This window comes from Drosophila takahashii, chromosome 2L (assembly GCF_030179915.1).
Source record: "Drosophila takahashii strain IR98-3 E-12201 chromosome 2L, DtakHiC1v2, whole genome shotgun sequence".
In the NCBI taxonomy this organism is placed as follows: domain Eukaryota; kingdom Metazoa; phylum Arthropoda; class Insecta; order Diptera; family Drosophilidae; genus Drosophila; species Drosophila takahashii.
This window is the reverse complement of record NC_091678.1, coordinates 12,496,390-12,521,221: the sequence shown is the minus strand read 5'-3', so window position 1 is coordinate 12,521,221 and position 24,832 is coordinate 12,496,390. Positions and strand designations below refer to the sequence as shown.

Sequence of the window (24,832 nt, the reverse complement as noted above, 5' to 3'; positions counted from 1 at the left end):
TTCTGATTAAAATTCAAATTTAAATTTCAAGCAATGCCGCTAATCGATAACAATTCGATTGCAAACACATGTTAATGCGCCTAACAGCACAATATGTGTGCTGGCACAGGGTGATTAGAGTACTTAAAGGGCCAACTGTAAAGATGTAAACAATCCACGAATTAGTTATTATTGTTTTAAAATTGTTAAATTAAAACATCCAAATGTGAGCATGTTAATTAGGTTAATCGTTGGAGTTTATTGATTTATTTTCTCTTTCAGATCAATGGAAGAAATATGCCGGGTTTGCCTTGGGAGCGATGACAACATGGTCAACATTTTTGAAGGATCTCAAGGATTGGGACCCTCTATTCCGGATATGATTGCTCAGTGGTCCGGCTATCAAGTGGAAAAAGGCGACTCGCTGCCGGAAAACATTTGCTCAAGTTGCTTGGAAGATGCGAAAAAGGCATTTGAGATCGAGATCAAGGAGATAAAGGAAGAATTCCGAAAAATATCAGACTCTAAAAGTGAGGAGACCATCATAAGCCAAAAGTTAGGTGATCTTGTCAAGGACTTGACATCCGGAGAACAAGAATCAAATGTAGAAATGAAAACCCTGAAAATTCCAGAACGAATGAGCTTTCCATTATCTGAAAATGAGATGTCAGCCGGCCAAGCTGATAAATCGCATGACCAATTTCCAAAGGACAGGAGCAGTATTATATCAGTTGGTAGCAATACTCAAGAAGTCGAAGTTTGTGAAATACCAGACGATGAATCTAAATCTAATCAATCTGATTCTCAGACTCAAGAGGATGAAGTCAGTGAAATATCAGTGGGTAATGAGGCTGGCGATTATGACAAGGATCCTTGTGGACCGAAGACCTTTAACACTGATACTCACAATGAGGAGCGACCCCACAAGTGTCCCAAGTGCACGAAAACGTTTGCACGCTTATGTATCTTTAAGAATCACCTTAGAAAGCACACAAATGACAAAGACAAACCATCATGTAAAGCGAAAAAAGCGAATCGAAAGCGAAAGGTTGAAACGAATAATGAAAGATTTCAGTGTGATCATTGTCCTCAGTCTTTTATGTTCGAAACTTCTTTAACAGCCCACCTCCTCCTGCTTCACACAGGGGAACAGCCCCCCCACAAATGTCATCAATGCGAGGTGAACTCTGCGCTTTCCAATTCCTTTCAGGTGCACATCCGTGAACATACTAGAGAAGGACCATATAAATGTAATCATTGCCCGAAATCTTGTAGGCATCACACGGAGGAACAACTACCCGACCATTTAAAGGAACATTTGCATAAATGTTATCAGTGTCTGGCCACTTTTAAGCTAGAAGGCAGTCTTAAGAAACACATGTGGGTTCACGAACGAGAACTCAAGCGTATAAATAAATGACAAACCCAACCTTTCAATCCAAATCGTATTCGATTTATTGTTTCATAACGCTTTAAACTAACTAACTTTCAATACCCGGCCTTCGCTTTAAGATTCAACAAAATTAAAATCATGGGAGAGCCCTCTTAACAATACATAACGTAATCGTAAATAATGCAATGAATTAGGAATAAGTTAGCACATTGAGAAGTTTAGATAAATCTGATCGAAGAAGGTGATGCATGAGTAAATGTAGTGGTAAACAAATTTAAGAGAGGTTTGCTTAAGATCGAAATATACTATTAGCTAAGGCACCGAATTGGTAGCAATCGCAATGGGCCAGGTGGTGGGTCCTTTGAGCACAATATCCTCCAGCGCATTCTTGATCTTGATGAAGCGTCGCTTGAACTCCAGGCCACAGCCCTTGGACAGCCGGAAGTCCACCAGAATCTTGCCATCCATCTCGATGATGTGCGCCTTGAAGACCAGTCGCAGCTTATTCCGATCGACGGTGGAAACGGTGACCACGCCATCGTCCCCGACTTTGCACGTATAGCCACCCAGTCGCTCGATGGTTCCCACCAATCGCTTGATGGTGTCGTCCCACCGCGTGGTCACAAAGAATCGCGTCATCCGCCGCACCAAACGCTGGAAATAGTTCTGCGAGGCGCTGCTCTGCGTTTGGTTCATTTGCGTGGCCAACAGGAGATCGTCCAGCAGGGCTGGCTGTGAGAAGGAGTAACTGGGTCGTGCCTCCTGGGCGAAGGCCAGGCGATCGTCTTCCTTGGAGCGACCACTGCCCAGCCGCACATTGAAGTCATCATCGCTGCGCATCGTGGGCATGGGCTGGGAGCAATAGTTGCGCGAGATGGAGTCTTCCAGGCCATTGCTCAAGTGGGCACTCGACTGCAGACGCTGCCGCTTGGCCTTCGGCGAACAAATCTCCAGGGCAGCCGCCGAGTCCACCAGGTCATAGGAACGATCTGTGGAAGTAGAGAAGAGATTTTAGAACCTTAGAGTATGAATAGTAGTAAAGAAATAATTAATTAACCAATTAATTTAGCAGTAAGAAAATCAAACGCAAAAAGCAACTCAAGCAAAATGCAAAAACCATTTGGTTTTTGGTAATAAAGCTCTATGGAAATTATACACACCATACAGCTAAAATCACCAAAGAACAAATAATGCGCAAACAAAAGAGCAACTCATAAGTAAAATAGTATTAATAATAATAATAATTTAAAAAAATCACAACCCTTTGAAGATATATTCGCTGATTGATCTGCCAAAGCCAATGCTTTGGTAATCTAGCTTTATGAAGTAGTTTAAATCTATCATACAGCTAAAGCGCCAAAGCAACGGCAAAGCAGCTGCCTTACTTCAATTCACTTCTTATATTTATTTATTTATTATGTTCTTAAATTTAACACTTTATTTCTGCGGACAATGCCTAACTGGCGGCGCAGGCACAGGGCGACTCCCAAAATGTCGAAAGCATTGAGAGTCACTAAGTACCTGAGCCATCGAGTGGGCTTGAAAGATATGCACTGATATATACTATACACTCATATAAGAAATCCCTACCATTGTCTGCAAACTGCATGTTGCACCATTTGTGATCCAGGGTCTTCTCCAGGGTTAATCGCGTCCCAGGACTGGTGGACAAAAGCTTGCGGAGCAGGGAAATGGCCAAGGTGTCCAGCTTGCTCCAAGGAGTCTGCAGCTGCCAGTGATCGTTATCCTTCCAGTTGATAAACTCCGTGCAGTTAATGGACGGCTGATCCCAGGGCAGTTCTGAAAAAATCACCATAAAGCATATTAATTCACTGATTTTTTATAAACAAATAAAAACATAAACAAATTGACTTGGCAAGCAGGTGAAATGGTACAAAATCATTCCTTGTTTTTTGTGGCTGTTTGGTTTTTGCTTGTGCGTTGTTAAGCAATTTAAGCTGGAGCTTTGGTATAAAAGCTTTAGATGATATACAATGTGCGTGAAACAATCTACAGCTAGAATACCAAAGAAACAGCAAAAATGATAAATAGTGCAGGAGGAGAAATGTGAGCATAGAACCGAAAAAAAATGGGCAATGCATGTGACTGATTCCGTTAGATGCGATAAGCTAAATCGATGGCAATGCTCTGGAATTATTTTCTTTGATAGGTTTTTCACTGTTTTTTTTCTGTTTGTCATGAGAGTGCACACAAAAATCACGCAAAATAATAAAATTGGCGAACAAATGTGCATTAACTGGAGAACGGATGTACAAATCGGATATTGCTCCCGTATTTTCACTTACCCCCCGCCAGCATAGTGACCAGAATAACGCCACAGGACCACAGATCCGCCGGCTGGGCGTGATAGGCCTTTTGGAGGACCTCCGGGGCCACATACGGCAAGGTGCCGCACCGTTTGTCCAGCAGTCGCTCCTTGCCCTTGCACCTGCTCCATGATAATGCCAAAATCACAGCAGATACCGAGAATTGCCGGAGAAACGGGTGGGAAGAGAACATAAAGAATTGAGAATTAGTTCGTGGCTTTAGTCAGTGATCACACAGAGCGAAATGTTAGGTATTAGATTAATTTTCCTAGAGTTATTAAAAAGAAAAATTATTTTCTAACGAATATTATGTGATATATGACAATTCTGTCTTTTTAAAGCAGTTTTTTCATAAATAAACAAACTGGAAAAACAAAGTGTAATGAGAAAATTCTTTCAACCTTTCCATAATTATTGACTTATTTTCTTGGTGTTTACCCATTTCGTTTAAACAGAAAGCTCAACCCAAAACAATAAAACGAATCAAAGGGAAAGAAAGATAAGCTCGGATTGCAAAGTATAAACAAATAAGCTTTACGTCCCAGAATTGATAATGATTTAAACGAAGTTTGCAAGTAAACTTATAATTGCTGACCATTTTTTTTTTGTTTGACGCAACTATTTTAAACTCTCTAATGCTGGCCAACGAATTAAATGAGTTTTCGCTTAGTTGCAAACTAAAAAACCACCAGGGGCATGTTTAGTTTGGCTGTTTTTGCCGACAGCGCTTTCAATTAACTATTCTGCTTGTTGGTCAGTTTGGCGCTGAAAAACTTTTTCCCTCCGGTTAGCCAGCGTTAATGGATTTTATACGTTTTCACGCAGTTTGGGTTTAATTTCAAATATATTTGTCTAGATTTAAATTTCCTGCAGGGGACCTTCTAAAAAAGATACTATCAGCTTGTTAATTTATAAAAATTAAACGATGAATTCTATTCTATTCTATATCCCTTTTGATTTTCTTTTACACCCAATCTATTTAGTTATACCTAATACCTAAACATGGTGGCCATGCCAAAGTCGGATATCTTCACGTTGTCGTGTTCGTCCAGCAGCAGATTTTCCGGCTTCAGATCCCGATGGGCGATCCCACGCTGATGCAGATAGTTGAGTCCGGACAGGAGCTGTGTGAAATATCTCTGGGCTTCATGCTGCGGCATTCCCACATCGGGCTCTGCAAAGCATAAACAAATGGAAATACACGATTAAAAAGGATCAAGAATTTAACTATTTTAAATATAAAGGCAGTTAAGGGATGACATTTAAAATAAAAACACCTGTCGCGGAAATTGAATTACAATTTTCGAAGCTTTTTGAATATACCTATATATTCTTTCTGCATATATGTATTAATATTTCTTTATGCACATTTTCCTGCGGAACTCGACGCATGGAAAATGGGAAAAATGTGCAGCAGAGCAAAACCACCCAGGACAGGTCAGTTTGGAGCAGGTGGAAAAACAAATGTAATGCATCAGGATGTGCGTGTGTGTGTAAAGGATTTATGGGCTTAGCCGGTTGCAGGTCCTTCGTTCAGTGGAACAACAACAGTAACAGGATGGGACAGCCGCAAAGCAATCAACAGTTTTATGAAATTTTAATCAAAGCCCGGACGCAAACAATGCCAAAATGTTTGTTTAGTTGCTATGTTTACCTGTTGGTTTTCTAGTCAAACTATCACATCTTGCTATCACTATCTTGCATTTCCGTCTTGGAATTTCTCTATAATATTAAAGTTGGCATATCTTTGACTAGGAGAAAAATGTACCTACCAAAATATAAATATAACTACAAAAGATACATTTTAATAATATAATTTTCCACCTTTTTCTTTACATTTGTCACAAATATCTGTTTCTATTGGTTATAAAAAGAAGTAAGGCGAAAGACCCCAATGTTTTCCCCACTTGTCGCCCACTCTGGAGTGGCACTCGGAAATGCATTAAAATAACCAGGCAGGAGATGCAGACGGAAGGAGAAACAAAGGACGTCACAAAGGAGAGGAGGTTATCTCCCAGGGTTACCGATAGCTAGACATATTGTATTTCCCCTGTCTTTCACCTGATTGACTGTCAAAGGCAGCCGCATCCTGCAACCGAGATCAAACGTCATCATCTCATTTCCCCCATCCATCCGCCACTTATTGATTTTACCTTAAGCCCTTAAACCCTCCTTGTTTCTGCTCTTGACTCTTTCATTTTGGTTGGTGCAGGCCAAAGGCGAAGCGAAAAAGCTGAATTATGTTTAGAAATTTGCATCGAGTTGAGGGAATTTGCCATTTCGATTGAATAAATTTGATAGTTCTTGAGTGCAACGTTTTAAGGCGAAAGGATCTTGAGAGAAATTCTAAAGAAAACATGAAATCTGATTTAAATAATATCTATAGAGGGTTATAAACCGAATAAAACAATTGCAATTCACAAGTGAGAAAGACTTGAGAGTCCTTGAAATCAATTAACATAAGAATGCCATAGAAATCCCCACCAATTTTAATTGCGTTTTTGTCCCAACCAATTTAAAAGAAAAGAGCAAACAATTGGCGAGTAAAAACTTCTAAGTAATCATTTTCCAACCGAAGCAGCATCAATTTCCATCGAGTTTTCCTTAAACATTTTCCCCAAGTTCTCTTCCTACTTTTTCCTTCTTGTTTGTTGTATTTCTTTGGCTTCTTGTCACTCTCAATTTGTAATACCTTAAATGTTGATTGTGTAGGGAGATAAAGTTGGGCAGGTGTGCCACGCCCACATCTATAGAGCCAGCCCCCATCTGTAGGTCCTTACTCAGTTTGCCCCATTGTTTGCCATTCATTTATCATGTGGCATGTTGCTGGTTGGCGCCATTTGCACAACTCTTTGGTCAAGGATAAAATTAAATGAAGGCGAGTACATCATGCACTAGGGAAAAAATTGCAGTATTTTACTCTAAAAATCTTTTTATAAGGAACGATATTATATATTTTAAAATTACTTAAAAGCTTTAATTGGTAAATATGATTTTTTAATATTATTTTTAATATCAATTAATTTTCCTCTTCTAGCCTTTTTTCTTCCAGTAAATGTATGCGAAATGATATCTGTTTAAGTACGAAACAAAATATTGACTGACTTTAAAAGCTCGAGTATCGCAAATAAAAACGGCGAGATGAAAACGTATACATTTGCATAAATGAGAAGCCGAGAAAGTAAGATGGAAGCAATAAAATTGCAGGATGTCAGTAACATTTTAGCATAATTAATTGCATTTCAGCAAGTGGGAGAAAAGTATCGCCGCCACCCAAAACAGTGGAAAATTATGCAAGGCATCGGGAAATGGTGGAAATTACTCGAAAATTTCATTTGTAATTGAAGCATAATTTATATCGAACCGCCCCTCGGATTGAGTGAATGACCAAATCGGTTGGGAATCTATAAGCCTCCCCTATATTTCATCCCACCATTCGGGGGCGTCGTATAAGCTTAATGAATGCATTTCTGTGCAAACAGACAATTAAACTCACACACACACGTGTGAGTTCGCAGTCGAGGACATCTGGTTGCGTGTGTGCATCTCCATTATGTTTCATTTGCATATTGAACCTATTTATGGCAAGCCATTCATTGCACTCTGTGTGGCTCCTCCTCCTGCTGCTGCTCCTGCTCCTGCACCTCCATCCCCATGAGCTCCTCCTCCCTTTGCTTCCCCCTGAGCTAACCAATTTTCTATCCTGGCGGGGAAACAGGCGCTAGACCGCTAAAATCAAAAGCAGAGATGCAAGCGTGATAACTGATGATGATGCGATTTCGTGAGGTGAAATTAAGTGACCATAAGGTGAATTAAGGATTGTTAAAAAATAATATTATCAGTAAAATACTATCAATAAAAAAAATAACTATTTAAGTAAATAAGATAAATTTCACTCAATGCTATGGTAATTTATTTAAAGGGAATCCTTTAATTACTCGTAATAATCACAGTGTCCATCACTCGACATCTCTAGATATCATTAAAAATGGCTTAGCAACCGGGGGTACTAAATATGGCTGCCACATTGATTATTACACCAGCTCCCCGTGCAGCAAAGTGATGATGATGATGATGGTGATTGGGAATAGGCGAAATCGGGGGAGGAGTAACAGGATGAGGTGGCAATCAATGCAAGGACGCCACTTCCATTAGGGGCAATCTCTCTCCGTTTCCAAGCTCACTCTTCTGCTGCTGACCTTTTGCCAACAACCAAGCTGTTAATATTTATGAAAATGCCACGAGCTTGGCACCTAGCGTCGTCCGTCCCTCCGCTTTCCCCGCTTTTCCATTTCCCTCCTCGCCTGTACATTTGGCAAATTGTCATTGCAAAAGAGACAGAAAGCTGGCGTAATCAAGATACGTATCTTGTCAGTCTGATTTGTCGTTCCCGCTGCTGCTGCTGTGTTCCATGTTCCATTTCGATTCACTGGATGTGGCAGGCAGCAGGACGAACTTCAAGTTGCACCCACAAAAAGTACAACGAAGCCATCACACAATCCCAGAACCTCGCTGTCAGTCGGTTTGTTTTGCCCATATTGGCATATTTGCCCCGTCTGGCCGACGTCTATATGACTATGTGGCATCTGCGACAAACCCCATTCCATTTCGCTTCCTGCTTATATGAGTTTAGGTTGTGGCATGCCACACACACACATAGACTGAGGCAAGAATAATAATGAACCATAACTAAGAGCCATCTTATCAAATCACATTGAGAATAAAAAGAAGTGATTTCGTAAGAAGTACCCAACTTAAGATTTCTGTCTTTACCTGTTCTTATTTTTTACTAGCCAATTATCATAGTTTTCCAACTTTAAACTTGCTTTCATAATCCCCATTCACTAACCAGATTTGCGTAATATTCTGAACTATTTCAAAGCACGCTTGTGGGATAATTTCCTTTATTGGATTCTTGTTGGCCAAGTTTCATTCCCAGTTTCTGGCTTATGGCAGTCGAGTGGCCAGCAAACTTTAAGTAGCTCCTTCGAGAGGCTTTTGCTTTGATAAAGAAGCTCAGTTGGTGGTGACCCGGAATGCAATTGAGACTGGTGGAAACTCTTTTCAGATGAAGTGGGGTTTAGTTTAGACAGTCATGAAGCAATGCTCTTTAATAACCCAAAATATAGCTGATAAATCAGACTGATATATTAAGGGCTATTTTCTCATAGGTTTGTTAAATTGAAAGTTGGGTTTAAAGTTTAAATCTTTTAAGAACAGCAATTGTAAAATTAAGAAATCGTTTAAATTAAATCAAATAACTCACAATTATTGAATATATTGTCAGAGTTTAAAAGTTCCTTTAAATGTACTTTTTCAATAATTTTGAGTTATTTGATTTCATTTAAACGTTTTCGTAATTTTACAATTGCTGTTTAAGAACTAAATAACCCTACGAATTCACCAACTTTATGACTACAGACGATTTATTTGATTGTAGAGATCTAAAAACTTATAAATTAAACTCAAACTCACCGATTCGATCGAATAGCTCTCCGCCGGCGGCATATTCCAGGAAAATGTACTCCACGGTGCCCTGCGAGCGCTTACCGAAAAAGCGCAGGATATGCGTATCCTGGAGCATCTTCTGTATGCAGACCTCCTTGCGCACCGAGTTCGCCGCATCCGGATGCTTCTTCAGATCCACCATTTTCATGGCCACAGCCTCGCCAGTCTGCCGGTTGATTAGCAGCTTCACCCTGCATCAAGATATCGGATATAGTCGTGGGATTAGTATGGGATGGTATGTATATATGACGACGGATGCCGGACAAACTGCAGTTGCAGTTGCAACGTTGCTGTCTGTGTATCGACTGCTCTCCGTCCGGGTGCATCGAGTGCGCCGTATGCCTGTCGTCGTACTCCCGTATTCCTCAAATTCCCCGGATCCCGAGACACCGGGGACATGCGCACTAAACAGCTCCTTAAAAAAGGCGGCGCGCAGCGGGTGCTTTCGGGATGAATGTATGTATATAGCGAATACGCCGGAAAAGTGCGTTTCAGTTAGTATTTTCATTATTTTTTTTTTGCTCTTTTGCTCTGCAGCATTTCCGGTTTATTGACTTCAACACACACAGACGCACAAAAAAGGACAAATGCAAATTTAGACTTAAAATATAAAATACCAGTCTTTAAAATAAATTTAAATTTAAAATTGGCCATATTGTCATTTTTAAAGTTTCGTTATTTCATAATTTATGTACAATTTCAAAGTCATTTAAAATGATAATGATTAATGTCATCAGGGATAATTTATCTTTTAAGTTATTTGGGTATTTCTGTCTATACATTATCACTTATAAATAAAAGTAAATATTGTTGCGATTTCTAGCTGTAAATTCTACAGATTCAAAATAATAGCTCTACTAAGTTATGTGATGGAATTCGTTATTAATATTGAGACACTCACTCGCCGTAGGCTCCTTCGCCCAGAGTTTGGGCTAAAGTCCAACCCTCGACAAACTCCCTGGTGGCCGCAGGACCTGTTCCCGTTTCCGTAGCCGTTGCCGCCATGGTGTCCTGTTTTTCTGTTTTTTTCTCCCAACAGGGTCCACAGAAGTCCACGCTAATAGTTATGCCTCAGTTTTGTTGTTTTGCTGTGCTGGCTAGTGTTGATAGTTTAATATCCGGTTGGCCGTATCCTGTATCCGTGTTGTAGCCTTGCCGCCATGTGCGTGGCGTTGTCCTTGTCATCTGCCGCCGAATTCTCGCTTAGCTTTCGCCACCTCGTGCATATCTGTGTGAAAAGCGGAAAAATAAGAAAAACAAATAAGGCGATTAGTGGAAAGTTCACAAAAACAAAGAAAAAAGAATAGGGGCTAAAGGGATGAAGGGGGAATTTACAGACAACAATAACAAACAAAGAACGTGAAACTTTTCTAATTTCATGTTCCACGATTCCACAACGTTCCGCGGTGTCATTCACAGTTACTCGCCAAAACACACACAAGCGCAAAATGAAAAGCACATGGGGATGCTGAATTTGAAGTTTTGTGGTGTAGAGAAGCGAGAGCAGAAGAGAGAAAAAGAGCGGCAATCGTCAACTACTTTTTGCGGCCCCTTCGCAGTGACGCCGTTAATATTTCATCCTTTGGCATGGTCATGGTTCGTTCGTTCGCCTCTTCGGCTGTCCTTTCGGCTCTTTATTCGCGAGTCCTTCCTTTTTGCGCAGCCGCTGAGCAGCTTTTGCGGCAAAGAAAAAAAAAAAACAAACAGGAATAAAGCAATCGAAGCGAAGGACATGGAGTTGTAGAAAAGAGAATAGTACTCGTTTTAAAGACCAATATTTAAATTATTTTAATTTAAAATATTTAATTTGTTTTCATCACAGTATTCAGAAATTGCAAATTACAACATACAGTGATGAACTTAATTCTTGGCACACTTGGCATCTTGGACTTTAGGTTCAATTTTCTCCGACTAATATATGAATAAAAAAATTAAACAAAATTTGTTTATATAAAGGCCTCATTTTACTGTTTAAATAATTTGGTTTCATATTTATATCTCTTAAGACTAATTTTTTAAAACTCAAAAACGAAAAAATGAGCCTATTCTGCCCGAACAAAATTCTTGGCACACTTGTGTTGTATTTTACTATTTCGCCAAAACTTAACCGATTTGACTCATTTTTTTTGCTAAGTCCGCTTTGGCTTAGTTGTCTAGATGGTATAATGTTAAATTTGTATCCTTAAATCGTTAAAATAATATAATTTTAACGAAAAACGGTTATATAAAAGTATGTTAAATGCCATTACCCATATCTGTGCGAAAAATAATATTTTAAGGGCTGGATCAGGGTCAATCATATGCTAATATTAGGAAATATGTGCCCAGAAGTTGTTTTTACCATTCGGATCCTTTTACGGCGTTTTAAAGAACTCTCACTGTGCAAAAATGCAAGGCACATAGCCCGACCCATGGGTTTTAGAGGCCAGGGAAGCGAAAGGATCAAGAAAAAGGATAATGTCAATCCTTAGATTTTATAAGCACAGATCGAAGTTCAGGATAGGAAGGACTTTTCCAAGGATATTCAACCAATGGCATTTTTAAAGGCCCTGCAAAGTGCTAACTAAATTTTTGTGCAGCTAGAAAATATTCATTTATTTTGAAGGTCAACTTTCCGAGTCCTTAAGTCTATGGAAAGGTTTGGTATAGCACCTGATAAAGTAAAAAGGTTAAAAAAGTCGATTGAGATACTAAAGTATCCCTTTTTGTATCCTAAATGGTTATATTGGTGGCCTTTGAAATCACTTAATTTTTTCTAGCTGCACAAAAATTTAGTTAGCACATTGCAGGGCCTTTAAAAATGCCATTGGTTGAATATCCTTGGAAAAGTCCTTCCTATCCTGAACTTCGATCTGTGCTTATAAAATCTAAGGATTGACATTATCCTTTTTCTTGATCCTTTCGCTTCCCTGGCCTCTAAAACCCATGGGTCGGGCTATGTGCCTTGCATTTTTGCACAGTGAGAGTTCTTTAAAACGCCGTAAAAGGATCCGAATGGTAAAAACAACTTCTGGGCACATATTTCCTAATATTAGCATATGATTGACCCTGATCCAGCCCTTAAAATATTATTTTTCGCACAGATATGGGTAATGGCATTTAACATACTTTTATATAACCGTTTTTCGTTAAAATTATATTATTTTAACGATTTAAGGATACAAATTTAACATTATACCATCTAGACAACTAAGCCAAAGCGGACTTAGCAAAAAAAATGAGTCAAATCGGTTAAGTTTTGGCGAAATAGTAAAATACAACACAAGTGTGCCAAGAATTTTGTTCGGGCAGAATAGGCTCATTTTTTCGTTTTTGAGTTTTAAAAAATTAGTCTTAAGAGATATAAATATGAAACCAAATTATTTAAACAGTAAAATGAGGCCTTTATATAAACAAATTTTGTTTAATTTTTTTATTCATATATTAGTCGGAGAAAAATGAACCTAAAGTCCAAGATGCCAAGTGTGCCAAGAATTAAGTTCATCACTGTAAGTCAAGAAAATTAGTCTAATATTTTCTTATTCTGCCCACTGTAATGCTTTTAGTTGTTGTACATTTTGCGTCGGTATGTATGTACACCATGTTTGCTAGTACACTGTGTGGGTGGATATGGGATTTGGAGGGGAAAGCAGGAGATTCCACAGAATCTTTCCTCTTCTCATTCCCCTAGAAATTTGCGTACTTGTTTCCTCTCTTTTCCCCTTTCCTTCCGCTCTGAAAAGCTCTCCCATTAAAACCCGCTCACATTCTCCACACAACCCCCCACAAACTCCACATTCTGCAAAAATATGACGTAGTCGTTCTGCTTGACTAGCTCTAATTTAATGACCGTTGCTGTTGCTCTCTGAGCTTGCGCTCAAAAGAGAGAAGCCGCGATTCGCAGGGAGAGAGGATGCTGTTGCTTTTCTTGTTCAACAGGCCACTATTAACATTTTTTACGCGTGTGTATTTGTACATTCAACAGAGTGGAATTTTTCCTACTTATTCGCACGGGTGTGTGTATTTGAGGGTTTCCTTTCGTTTCGTATTCCTTTTTTTTTCTTTGGCTATTTTTAGGTTCCGCCATTTGAGGAGCTTCCTAGTAATACTTTCTCCCCGTAAAAATGTTTAAATAATTGAAAAGTTTCAAGAAAAGTCGTTTTTGCATTCGCAATGAGCTTCGATTGTCATGCAAATTGAATTGCGGGATTATGATAAGATAGGGGATGGATAACTAGGGTTAGCTTTTGTCGTTTACTGCTCCGTAAAGGGATCTGCGCGTATTATCCTTTTTTACACGGAAAATAATAAGAAGGGAAGTCCTTCTTTTAATTCAAAAATGTTCACAACACATTTACACCTGCCCTTCAAAGTTTAGTTACTTTGTTTGAGAAAATATGAGTATCCTGGCTAAATTATTTACACAAAGGAACCCTTTTCGCCGTGTGACAGAATCACTATGGACGGCAGTCCATGTAGTGACGAAGCGCACCAGGAGAGTGTGCGAAGGCGACTACTATTATATAGCCGCAAAAATGAAAATCTGCTGTGATAGTCCGATCGTAATGAGTAATACACCAATCGAAAGGTATTGCAAAAACTTAAAGGATTGCATACCAAGACCTCAAGAAAATCAATTGGTTTGGGAAAGAGAGCGGTGAAAGTGTAAAAGTGAAAATTTAGAAATTTGGATCTGATGGGGCCGTTGGGGATAAATGCCCCCTCGCAATGTTTTAGTAGTTTTTCTATTAAAAATTCCCGTCGAATGAGGGGTCATATGATAAAATCCGACGCTCCGTTCAAAAGTTATAGCCAAAATAAGATTTTCTTCTTCTTCCCAAAATGAAATAATTTGTCCCTTTGTTTGTGGGTATGCATCAAATCGTGGTTTTAGGATCCTGAACTAAATTTTACTGTGCTTAGCAGCAGGATATGAACAACGTTTGTTCTACAACTTTTGGAAAAACCCGCTAGTTTGGCGGGAAATCATTGAAAAAAGCTAGATTTTGACGGCTTATAGTTTCTAAACGACCAAAGCTACAGACTCGTGCTACACCTCGTTAAAAAGGTAATTTAAAATGCTAATCGCGTTGCCTTGGGTAAAATTGGCTTAATGCAATAGTTTAAAATGTATGGCTAAAAGTTGTTTTTCTAAATCACTTTTTAGCTATTTTCTCAAAAACGGCTCTAACGATTTTCTTTACAACTTTAAACTGTATAGCCCTTGAGATTCCTTAAATTTTGGTATATAACACATTACTGTAAAAAGTCACGTTTAAAAGTTATTTTTATACGAAAATAGCCACTTTTGCCAGCTCGAACAACTAACGCTCCCTGAGTATTGAATTTTGTGTGAGGGTATACGAACTGTATTTTGGGGTCATGGAATCAGTAAATTTGCACTTAAGAGTTCCATAAAGGAATCTTTTGTTCTACGACTTTTGGAAAAAGCCGCTACTTTAGCGGGAAAAGCTAAAAATAGCTAAATTTCGTTAGTTTGTAAGTTCAACACTACTGAAGGTACAGACATGTGCTAAAACTCGTTTAAAAGGTATTTTGATATACTTCATCGCCTTTTTGACTTAATTCGTTTAAATACAATGGCTTACAAATTATGATTGACCAATTTAAATTTAAATGTATATATTAGCTCCTATGAGAGCAAATGTAAACAAACAAAAACTTCTGATATCAAATAAAAACACCTCTTAACGAGGTAAAAAACTAGTGACGATCGCACCTTCAACATACAAAAGTTCTGATATCAACATTTGTGACGAAAAATTATTACACTCGTCATTAAATAGACTTTTTAATATTTTCTCATTCGGCACGCTGCAATAGAAAATGCCTGTAAAGGGAAAACGGCTGGAATAGTTTGCTAGGGCGGGCCGAATGAGAAAATATTAGAAAGTCTATTTAATGACGAGTGTAATAATTTTTCGTCACAAATGTTGATATCAGAACTTTTGTATGTTGAAGGTGCGATCGTCACTAGTTTTTTACCTCGTTAAGAGGTGTTTTTATTTGATAAAAGATAAGGATATGAAGGTGTGGGTGAGAAATGGGAAGATATAGGATAACATGTGTTACACTGCTTAAGCTACAACTAAAAAGTGGTAATAAAAGTTCTCGGAGGACGGAAAAGGGGGCGTGTCAAAGCACGTGTTGACAGCCCAAGGATAAAACCTCAAAAGTGATGGGCAGCCCAAAGGGGAGAGAGGAGGAAACATAGGGAAAGGGAGGAAATGGAGGACAGATGATACCGGATGAGTAATGAAACTCCACTAAAAACTTTGACAAGTTTTCACAAAACTTTTCACAGAAGCATCCGAAAAAAGTTCAGCCAGAGATATCAAAGTTAGAAAAGTATGTTATGGACAAATTTCAAGAACATAGGGACGAGAAAGAGAGAGGTACAGCCCAAATTAGTTTTAAGAGCTTTGTTAAAGTTTTGGTACTAGAAATCTCAAGGAAATTATTTAAGAATTAAGAGAGACGATTTTTTTATATTTTTTGTTTAGGCTTTTCATAAATTGTGAAAATTTAATAAAATTGTAAAAAATTCTTTTGAAGCGTAGGCGATTTTAAAATATAATAAGTAAAAATATGTTCTATGACTGTAAAACGCTAAACATACCCCCAAAGGCAGAACCCAAATCATTAAAAAATTGTCATCTGTCAGGCAATGCTTTATAAATGATATGAGCTTGTTCAACAAAGAACTATAAATTTGTCTTGCCTTTGCATTTGGGGACCTTTTTTATCTGAAAAAATAAATGACTAAGAAAAAAGAAAAGGTTTCCTTTTTTTAAACAGAACAGTCCGATCAGATAAATGTCTTTTTCTATGAACACTTTTGATTAGCTTTGTGTAATGAAATCTGGGGAAAATCCGGTGACTAAACACTTCGGTGAAAATGAAGTTCACAGGAGCAGGAAAGCGGAAAAGTTCGGTAGGAGGTGTGGACAACAGACAGCTGGAAAAGGATTCAGAAAACCCTATCCTAAACAAACAAGTTACAGAGTAAAAATCAAATAAAATTAAAGAGTCAAACGAAGCGCACACACTGCTGACTGAAAAGCGATGGGGTTAAAGAGCGATGGGCGGGTGGAAAAGGGCAGTGGTTTGAGATTGGAGCGTGTCTTTGTTGCCACACCAACACAATCTCACATTTAGCTCTACTCCACCATTTTCATGGCTTGGTGGCAAAGGCTAAAAAGCGAGTCAAGTTGAAAAAGCTAACTAAAATGAAAATAATGGTGTGAGAAGCAAGTTTCGATATTACACAGTGAATAAAAGGATTGATTAACTATTACTTTAAATCCAAAACAAACCTTTTTAAACAGATACATAACTTTCTAGTTTGATAACATTATAGTATCTCCGAAGAATATCCCAAATGGGATTTTTTAGACAGCTCCAATCTATACAGTTTGAGAAATGTCCTTTAAGACAACTCCTATTTCGAAGATCTTAATTTAATTACAGTGAATCAAATGCTAAATTATTTTCAGTGTATTCCTGGACAAGTGGCTTTTTTCGAATGAGGGAAGGGGACGAACTAAAAACTAGTCGCCGGCTGAGTGGGCAAAGGAGCAGACTGAAAACCAGCAACGAGTAAAATTAATGACATTGTGGGTAAGTCACATCCAGTCTGGAGAGCATGGAGTTCAAGTCCGGCAAAAGAGTAAGTCAGACTATAGGAGACTACGGGCCATGGTCAGCATGCTGGCTTTATTGGCTGATGCCAGAAAATCCTGTAATGACGTTGGTTAATGGTTAGCCCAAGCCATTAGCTCCGATTTCTAACAGGGGATTTGGTTTCCAACAGAAAGCTAGGAGTGGGTAGTACAAAAACGTGGATTATAGGAAATGGATTGCAGTAAACAAATTTATGAATGCTCTTTTATGATTTGACAGAGAATTGCAAAGCATAAGACCCCGTCGACAGTAGAAGGTATTAGCCTCATGTGGTCTTAAACTAATTATTCTTTTAGCTAACAATTTTTTCAACAGTTGAATAATGTTTAGTTTTGGTTTACAGATGGGAAATTGGTTGATAAATTAAAACATTATAGTGATAGTTAATAAGTTATTAATATTAACCTTTGAATAGAACTTAGAATATTTTAAAGAAAGTTTAATTTTTTGACATTGAAATCCATAAATTTTAAGAACTTTTTGTTAGATTTAAATTTCACCTACAGCCTATTATAAGAAGTAAAAATTAAATTATAATTAAACAAAATTTAATGTATTCTTTTGAAGTAATTGACTGCAAACCTAACCAGAAGGGGCACACTCCAATCATCATTATAGAGCATTATGATCTGTCTCGTTTGCGATGAATGATATAGCCCACTAATTGCAGCAGTGGATGCCCTGCTTTATTGATCGCTTGGGGATTATGCAGATGCCACAGGAGGCTGTCTTTTTCTTTTTTTTTAATTTTGCATTTTATCTACCGGTTACAGGCGGTCGAAAAACCACGGGCCTCAGAGACTGAGGAGTGGACTGGAAGACTTGAAGACCTGAAGACTCGAAGGCTCTTGGCAACAGCGGGGAAGATATAACTTCGTTACCAGGACAGAGAGTCGCTGAGGTGTCTGTGTGTGCGTTCGTATCTGTGCGGGGCCGATAAGGCTAAGCAAATACGAGTTTTGTAAAGTATTTCAATTTGAACATTCGCTTTTTTCCCATCTTATTTTATGCGCCCTGTACATGAAGCACAAGCTGCAGGAGAAGAAGAAGCAGCAGAAGGAGGCTGCGAACAGGAAAGCCAGAAATGAAAAAAGATATTGCATGGCCATAAAAAAGCCACACAGATACACACTAACACACGGGTACAGTGAGAGAAAAGGACGGGCCTAACAGGCTGGCAGACAGACGGACAAGTGGCCAGACCAGCGCTGCAAGTTTTTTCTTGCGTTTTTATTTTATTTTTTTCTACATATATATTTTTTGTTTGTTGCTTTTCTCCCTGCTCCGCTGGTAACCTCGAGTTTTTCCTTTTTATTCCGCGGGCGTTGCAAAAAAAAAAAGAAGGGGGACAAGACGCACAAGCCAAAGAGTGGCTGAAAAAATATAAATTAAATGCCGCATGTGCAATTTGTTGTGGTTTTTAAATATACTTCAGAGCAAGTTAAAGTGTATTTAATTAAAAGAAATTCAAGATAACTTTGGGTTTTAAAAGTTAATACTTTTTCAAAAAGTTTGCCAATTTAACTTCTTGCTGAGTAAATACGGATTATCTAAAACGATTTTCCTTATTACTTCTAATAACACAGGTTCGGTGGTTGTGTATAGTTGAAAACGGTATTGTAATTAGAAAATATACCTATTTTTCACTTGCAATTTGGTTTTTGTGTTTTTAATTTTCATTTCTAAAATCGTAAAACTATTGTCTTGCGGATTGTATTTCATCTGATCTTTCATAATTCGATTGTGTGAATTGGGCTTTCTTACTAGATAAGTTTTTCATTATTTTACTTATTAAAGGTATTTTCCTTCTTTTTATTTTAAGGTAATGCGGGAAAACTTTTTTTAGTCACAAATTAACGATTATTTATTGTTTACTTAAAGATTTGATAAATAATGGATTGTTTCTTACATTTTTATGTTGTTCTCTGCTTCTTTTTTGTCGACTTAGAGCAAAAGAGCGCCGAACTTTTGCAAAGCGGTTTTTTTGTCGGCTTCTTCTTCAGGTTCATCATCTTGTTCTGCTTCTAGGAGATTGAGGAACTACCCCGAAACCGAAAGCCGAGAAACCGAATAAGAACCGAACCGTTTTGTCCTTTTTTTTTAGGATTTTGTCGAGAAAGTCACCACTGAAAAATGTCTTCCGTCCCTTTTCTTTGTTGCCTCCTGAATGGATGCGGCACACAAACGCACACAGACGTATCCGGTGTCCTGCGAGCCGCGTTTTGTCTGTATCCCAATTTTAATGAAACAGCCTCGTAGTCCTTGCACTCCCCCTCCTCTCGTTTCTCTCCTTGCCACGCCATCATCCTCCTGTTCGGTTCGATTGAAAAGCGCCGCCTACTACTGCAGTAGTAGTTGTACTACTATTAATTTACTATCACGATGCGGCGTGGTTTGGTGTTTGAATTCTTTCGCTGTCGGTTTATCCTGTGGCAGGCGCTTCGTCCTGTCTGAGAGTTGAAGTCCAACTGCCGCCTAGGTCCGACCGAAAGCCTCGGTGGAGACTCGAAACTTCCAGAGAGCGCAGGAGAGACCGGGAGAGCGGGAGAGAGCTTACGCTTGCGCGCGCCAAAAACGAAAGGCAGGAAGGGAACAGGATGGAGGGATAGGATGCCAGTGGCCGTGGTGGTGGTGGACTCCTCTCGCTCTTCCTCTTCTCGCAGCATCTGGCAAGTTCAACTTGCTCTCTCGCTCAAGTTCAGCACTGCACAGTGGGACAGCAATTCTGCTTAATTAAATTGTTCAGTAACTAATAAGTTGTTTTATCCTACAATTAGAACAAAATTCACGAATGTCAAAATAACCAACGGAAAGAGTTTAAAATTTCAAGTCAACTAAAAAATTGTCTCTTATTTTTCATCAGCCTTAATAAAAGTTGGGGTATTTTCTGTGGTTTCATCCCACTGTGCGCTGGCTGCTCTGACCGGCGCTGCAGAGGCTGAAAGCCGGCTACCGGCGAGGGCTGTTGCTCCTTTTGGCTATTTCCCTCTCTCTTAAACTACAGCACAGTGGGTAACGGAAGTCGAATTTCAACAACTTGAACTTCCTAACTTAATGTCTTTAGAAGTGAGAAATATTGGCACCCAAACTTCTTTAATTTGAAGTCTCCAAACTCTAGTTAATTTTTGATGTATTCATTTTATTTTGATGAATTTCTAACCCCACTGTGCGTTGCTCACCTTTCTGCAGCTTCAGTTGACTTCGCGTCAGAAATTCTCGCCGCAGCTCGTGTGCGTAGGAATTGGAGTGGACCTTGTGAAAAGCTCTTTTGTGTACATTTCTATATACATACATACAAACATTGCGAAATTTGATATTTTGGGAGTAATTGGATTATAGGTTTAATGGTTGACTGCCTTTGATAAGTAAACAAAGTTAAAGTTGTGTGGTTGGTCCTAATAAAATGAAATAAAATGTTCCCTTAACTTCTAGTTTTTGAAATAATATTTTTTAGGCACAGTTAGAATAGAAAATATGTGCTACTGATCCCCAAAAAGTGAGCTACAAAAAATGATTTTGTTATATTTTTACCGCATTTTGGTCCACCCCAAAAAAAGTTCCTGCACATATTTATTTTAATAGCTTACGCCATTTGTCGAACTGCTTCTTTATTTTTGATTTCGCTTCGCCTTTCGCTCATCGAATAAGACCGCGACTTCAGACTCGTTTACATACATACATATACATATGTAGGCGATATATGTGGATGGTTTCGTCTGTCCCGCTCCCCAACTCCTCCCTCCCCGTTTCCCAACCCCCGCTCTCGACTGTCTCCTTTTCGCTGACTACATCAATATTTATTTATGTACATATATTTATGTACAACTGCGTACCAACAACAATAGCAACAGACCTATGCATAGGACACAACAACTACAGCATCCATTTCACCACTAATAACAACAAAAACTTCTGCTTGACAAACCCGCAAAATAAAGGAAGGGAATAAAGTAAAGAAAATCGGAAAAGAAGAAAAAGGAAACAAAAGACGCACGCGGTTGCCACGGAAACTGAAAACTTTAAGTCGTGTGTGTGGTTGTGCGAGTTCACACTCTCAGGCGAGAAGAGAAGCTGCGAGCAAAAAAGAGATGAGAGAGCAACAGCCGCCGAGAAAAAGGAGACACTCAGCCTCAACTCCCACCGCCCAAATACAGTACAGCTTCGATAACTTAACGAAACTGCAAAACGACAGTTGAATTCCCTTTTCGAAAATATAAAATGCATAACTACATACTTTCAAGAATATCATATTTTATAAATTCAAAATTTACAAAAAATAAACATGAAAAAATTTTTTTTTGGCAGCAAAAAATTTTTAAAGCACTCAATACCAAAAAACAAATAAATATTAATAAATATTTAATTAAAGATGTGAAATGCACATAGAAATTTTAAAAGTTCGAGTTCTAGAAGTTGGACTGTTTTTACCTCCCTTACCTACTTCCCAACTCTCGACACCCCCAACTCCCCTTTAATTTATTACGTGCTGTGAGCAAATTTCTCAATGTTATTCCATAGTCTCTGGGACAGATTATTAGGCTTAATTGATTGGCGCGTCGGTTTGGTCAAATTAATAATAGTTCCCAACACAACAACAATAGCATTCAGCGGAAGGGGGGTTTATTGATTAAGGAATTATTATGCTCACTCCATTTTCTATAAGTTTGCGAAATATTCACTTCATCCACTGATTGAATTAGAGAAATTGAATGGAAATTAAGTACATGCTATGAGCGCTTAATTGATCTAATGTTTCGCGAACTAAACAACCCCCCAAAAGGTTTTTCGAATCAGAATGTTTTGATTATGGTTTGCAAATAAATGCTTAATAACCTCAACTGATTATTTCTGGCCTTGATGCTTTCTGAAAAGCACAAACTCACTTTCATCAATTTTGACACTTGTCAGAAACACAAAGTAATTGTCAAAGAGTAATATTTTTTTAAAGCTCTGTGCCATTAAAGTGTTGTTAAAACCCTGCAACTGCAAATAGGTTATTTTCTAAACTGCTGAATTGCTGAAAAATAGAGTAATTAGGAAAAATACGAAACTAAAAAAAAAAAGAAAATTACACAATTACATTTTATTATTTTCCTCGCTGCTTAAGGACTTTATTTGCTTTAAATCGCTAATTTTAAACGTGTTTGCCCCCACACATACCATCTGAACCAAATGAACTTAAAAGTAAAACCTGTTAGATAACTTAACTATATTTTACAAATATGGACTAAAATTGAATAGTTTTTTATTAAGAGAGCTGTCGTAGTACCTATCGCTTCATAAAAATTAGTTTTAAACACTGCCAGTAGTCATGACAGTCCAGATCTGAAACTTCAGTTTGGACAGAACAGCTTTCATGGTTTTCGTGCTAGCGCTGTTTTGTCAAAAAATTTATATTCTTGTGCTATTTTACAATTTTTATAGGTAAAATGGATAAGAACCTTGCCTATCCAGCACGCTCGCTGTCGGGGATGCTAAAGAGGGAACTTGTGCAGGAGCTCCTGGAAGAACGAAAACGGGGTGCTGAATATGACCAGAAACTGGACGAGCTGGCGATGATGAGTGAGGTTCAAAAAGAAAAGGTTAAACTGCTAAAACAATTGGAAGAGGAAAATCAAATAGCTGACGATTTGCGCCAAAGGATTGAGGCCCATCAACTAACAATCAATTCCGAGATGGCCGAGCTGGGGGCGAAGCTGCAGGAAATAAGTCAAGAAAATAGATGCTGCATTTGTTTAGCGCAATGGTTGGCGAAGAGCGACCATCGCCTGGTTTCCCTAAAATGCGGCCACCTTTACGGGGAAAAATGCATTCGCACCTACTTGCAGCAGTCAAATCGATGCCCAGAATGCAGGGTTCTAGTCCTCGAAATAGACATCCGTCCAGTCAATCTTGTTAAAGCCTCAAAATACAAGTGAAGACGGAAGCGCTTCAATGGAATATAACAATTTTAAAATGATTTTTTTGTTTTTCTTTTGATGAATTTATTTGGCTTGAATTGATAACAAGTGCAGGAATCTATAAAATACAACAGTTGAAGATTCTTCACGGAATAATACCGTTTTCTATTGTCGGTATCGATTTAGAAATTAATAAGAACGCTATAGTCGAGTTGCTGCATGGTTGCATAAATATTTTACATATGCTTTTCGAATTTCATTTGTTTAATTAAAATAAATATTTGTTTAACTCTATGGGTTGCATTCTAATGGGTTATTTAACACCTGTAAAAATACAGATCCCAAATACTCTACAAATTCATTTAATCCTATAAGGACATTATGTTGAATGCTTTTTTGATTATTGCTTCCAGTGTAAAACGAGTTATAGATATAAAAATGTAAAACCTAAGCCGGGTTTATTTACCTAAATCAAAAGACCTACGAAAACAAAAGTGGCCTGTTTTACACAAAAAACTGTCGTGTTCTTGGTTTTTTGATTTAGATAAATATAGGAACTGCTTTTTGGGATTCTTTTGTTTGGTTATTGCTTTGGGGTCGTGGCTTCGTACTGCAGCTGATGTCTCTTTTTTTGACCGGGCCGCCGGATCCTACGTTTTCCATTGATTTCGTGCTCACTGGTTGAGATAATCGGCTTGGCGAAGGTATTCTTCTCATCCTCCTGGTCGAAACTCTCTTCCAGCGGTTGGTAGGGAATCTCCAGGTACTTCTCCTTCTCCGACTCCTCTGACTTTGCCTTTTCCGGGCTGCTGTCCAAATGGGATTTAGCAGATCCGTACAGGCTATTGGAACTCGACGAACTTTCGGCTGTGTGAAAGGAATCGCTCAAGGATTCGTTGCCACTATTGCGAGGTTTCGGTCGGGGCGTCTTGCGTGGCTTGAAGAATTCCGGATCTGTGATGAGGGGAAAGCTCCGACGGCCGTTCTTTATGATGTGTACGGGTCCTTCGTGAGGTTTGATCTCGGGCAGGACGGGCATCGAGTCCTCGGCCATGGACATATGTCCGAAGTGCCTCATCATGGCCACCGCCTCCATTTCCGCGGTGCTCGTGTCCTCCCAGTCGGCCATGGTGGCGTGCTCCCCCAATGGCCGGGTGCCCGCGATCTTCTGGATCTTCTCCATCATCTGAAGGCAGTCGCGGATTTCCCGGCCTTTCCCATTGACCTGTTCCAGCTCCGAATTGCGCTTTTCCCGGGCACTCAGATATTCGTAGGTGCTCTTGGGACGCGGACAAAACTCCTGCTTCTTCTTGGCCTCGTAGGCCAACTGGCCGTGGATGAGGTTAAAATCCGGCTCCATGTCCACCAGATCCTCCTCGAAACGCGAATTGGGAACCCAGGCCATGATCGTGTTTGATCTTGAAGCGAAATTTAGTTGTTACTTTTGTCTGCATCAGCCCTAACCTCAAACTCACCTTAAAACTCCCCAAACTAAATACAAAAACAATTGAACAGTAAACTCCGGAAAATTCAGATGATTCGTGGAATTTTTTTTGAAGTCAATTCAGTGTGACCTTATGCTATGGAACAGGAAAATAGCGTTAGGCTATTTCTGGGCAGAGCTCGTGCTGTGGTGAATTTGGGCGCACCGGTGTGTGGTGAATAATATTGCGCCAAAAAGTCAAACAAAACTAAAACGGGGGAAAAGGTGGAGAAAGGGGGGCACACGGGGGGCAGCCAGCAAGTCATTAAATAAACAAAGCGTCGCGTCCCTCGAATCAAGATATGGTATGGCCTTAAATTATGCACCAGCCAACTCAACTCACCAGCGGCGTCTTTTCCGGCTACCCGTTTTGCTTTTGTGGCTACGTCTTCACGGAATATTTGCTCCTGTTTTTAAATTTATAACTGTTGCGGCTCACCGGGACACGAAGCACTTATTCACAGCTATCAAGGCGTTATTTGCAGCAGAAGAGTGAGGAAAATGCAAAAAATCTGCAAACGCTGCTGAAATTCACTTTACTTGCTGGAACTAGTGTGAC

The 24,832-nt window shown here is 39.0% G+C and overlaps 5 protein-coding genes and 1 long non-coding RNA gene across 8 annotated transcripts in view; 3 read left to right on the top strand and 3 right to left on the bottom strand.

Moving 5' to 3' along the window:
- Cyt-c-d (Cytochrome c distal) overlaps nt 1-24,832 on the bottom strand; it is a 66,219-nt gene that overhangs the window by 22,029 nt on the left and 19,358 nt on the right. The window lies entirely within an intron of this gene.
- On the top strand, nt 94-1,422 carry LOC138913372 (zinc finger protein Paris-like). The gene is made up of 2 exons (XM_070216935.1): nt 94-205; nt 262-1,422. Exon 2 carries the CDS (start codon nt 266-268, stop codon nt 1,397-1,399), a length of 1,134 nt encoding a protein of 377 aa, XP_070073036.1. The 5' UTR covers nt 94-205; nt 262-265; the 3' UTR covers nt 1,400-1,422.
- On the bottom strand, nt 1,411-24,832 carry grp (serine/threonine-protein kinase grp). 2 transcript variants are annotated; one of them, XM_017158594.3, is made up of 7 exons: nt 24,617-24,832; nt 10,109-10,435; nt 9,175-9,398; nt 4,696-4,873; nt 3,679-3,821; nt 2,963-3,172; nt 1,411-2,361 (listed from the first exon to the last, which is right to left on the bottom strand). In XM_017158594.3, exons 2-7 carry the CDS (start codon nt 10,210-10,212, stop codon nt 1,685-1,687), a joined length of 1,536 nt encoding a protein of 511 aa, XP_017014083.1. In that variant the 5' UTR covers nt 10,213-10,435; nt 24,617-24,832; the 3' UTR covers nt 1,411-1,684. The 2 variants fall into 2 exon arrangements, with proteins under 2 accessions (XP_017014083.1, XP_017014084.1); XM_017158595.3 differs by lacking the exon at nt 24,617-24,832 and adding an exon at nt 18,800-19,187.
- LOC138911875 (uncharacterized) lies at nt 5,256-7,285 on the top strand. 2 transcript variants are annotated; one of them, XR_011417511.1, is made up of 3 exons: nt 5,256-5,463; nt 5,577-6,682; nt 6,737-7,285. It is a non-coding gene; the product is annotated as an uncharacterized lncRNA (long non-coding RNA). The 2 variants fall into 2 exon arrangements; XR_011417510.1 differs by having other exon boundaries at nt 5,574-6,682.
- LOC108068811 (E3 ubiquitin-protein ligase RFWD3) lies at nt 22,320-22,808 on the top strand. Its single transcript, XM_044394957.1, has one exon. It carries the CDS (start codon nt 22,320-22,322, stop codon nt 22,806-22,808), a length of 489 nt encoding a protein of 162 aa, XP_044250892.1.
- On the bottom strand, nt 23,034-24,387 carry squ (squash). The gene is made up of 2 exons (XM_017158598.3): nt 24,266-24,387; nt 23,034-24,208 (listed from the first exon to the last, which is right to left on the bottom strand). Exon 2 carries the CDS (start codon nt 24,193-24,195, stop codon nt 23,374-23,376), a length of 822 nt encoding a protein of 273 aa, XP_017014087.2. The 5' UTR covers nt 24,196-24,208; nt 24,266-24,387; the 3' UTR covers nt 23,034-23,373.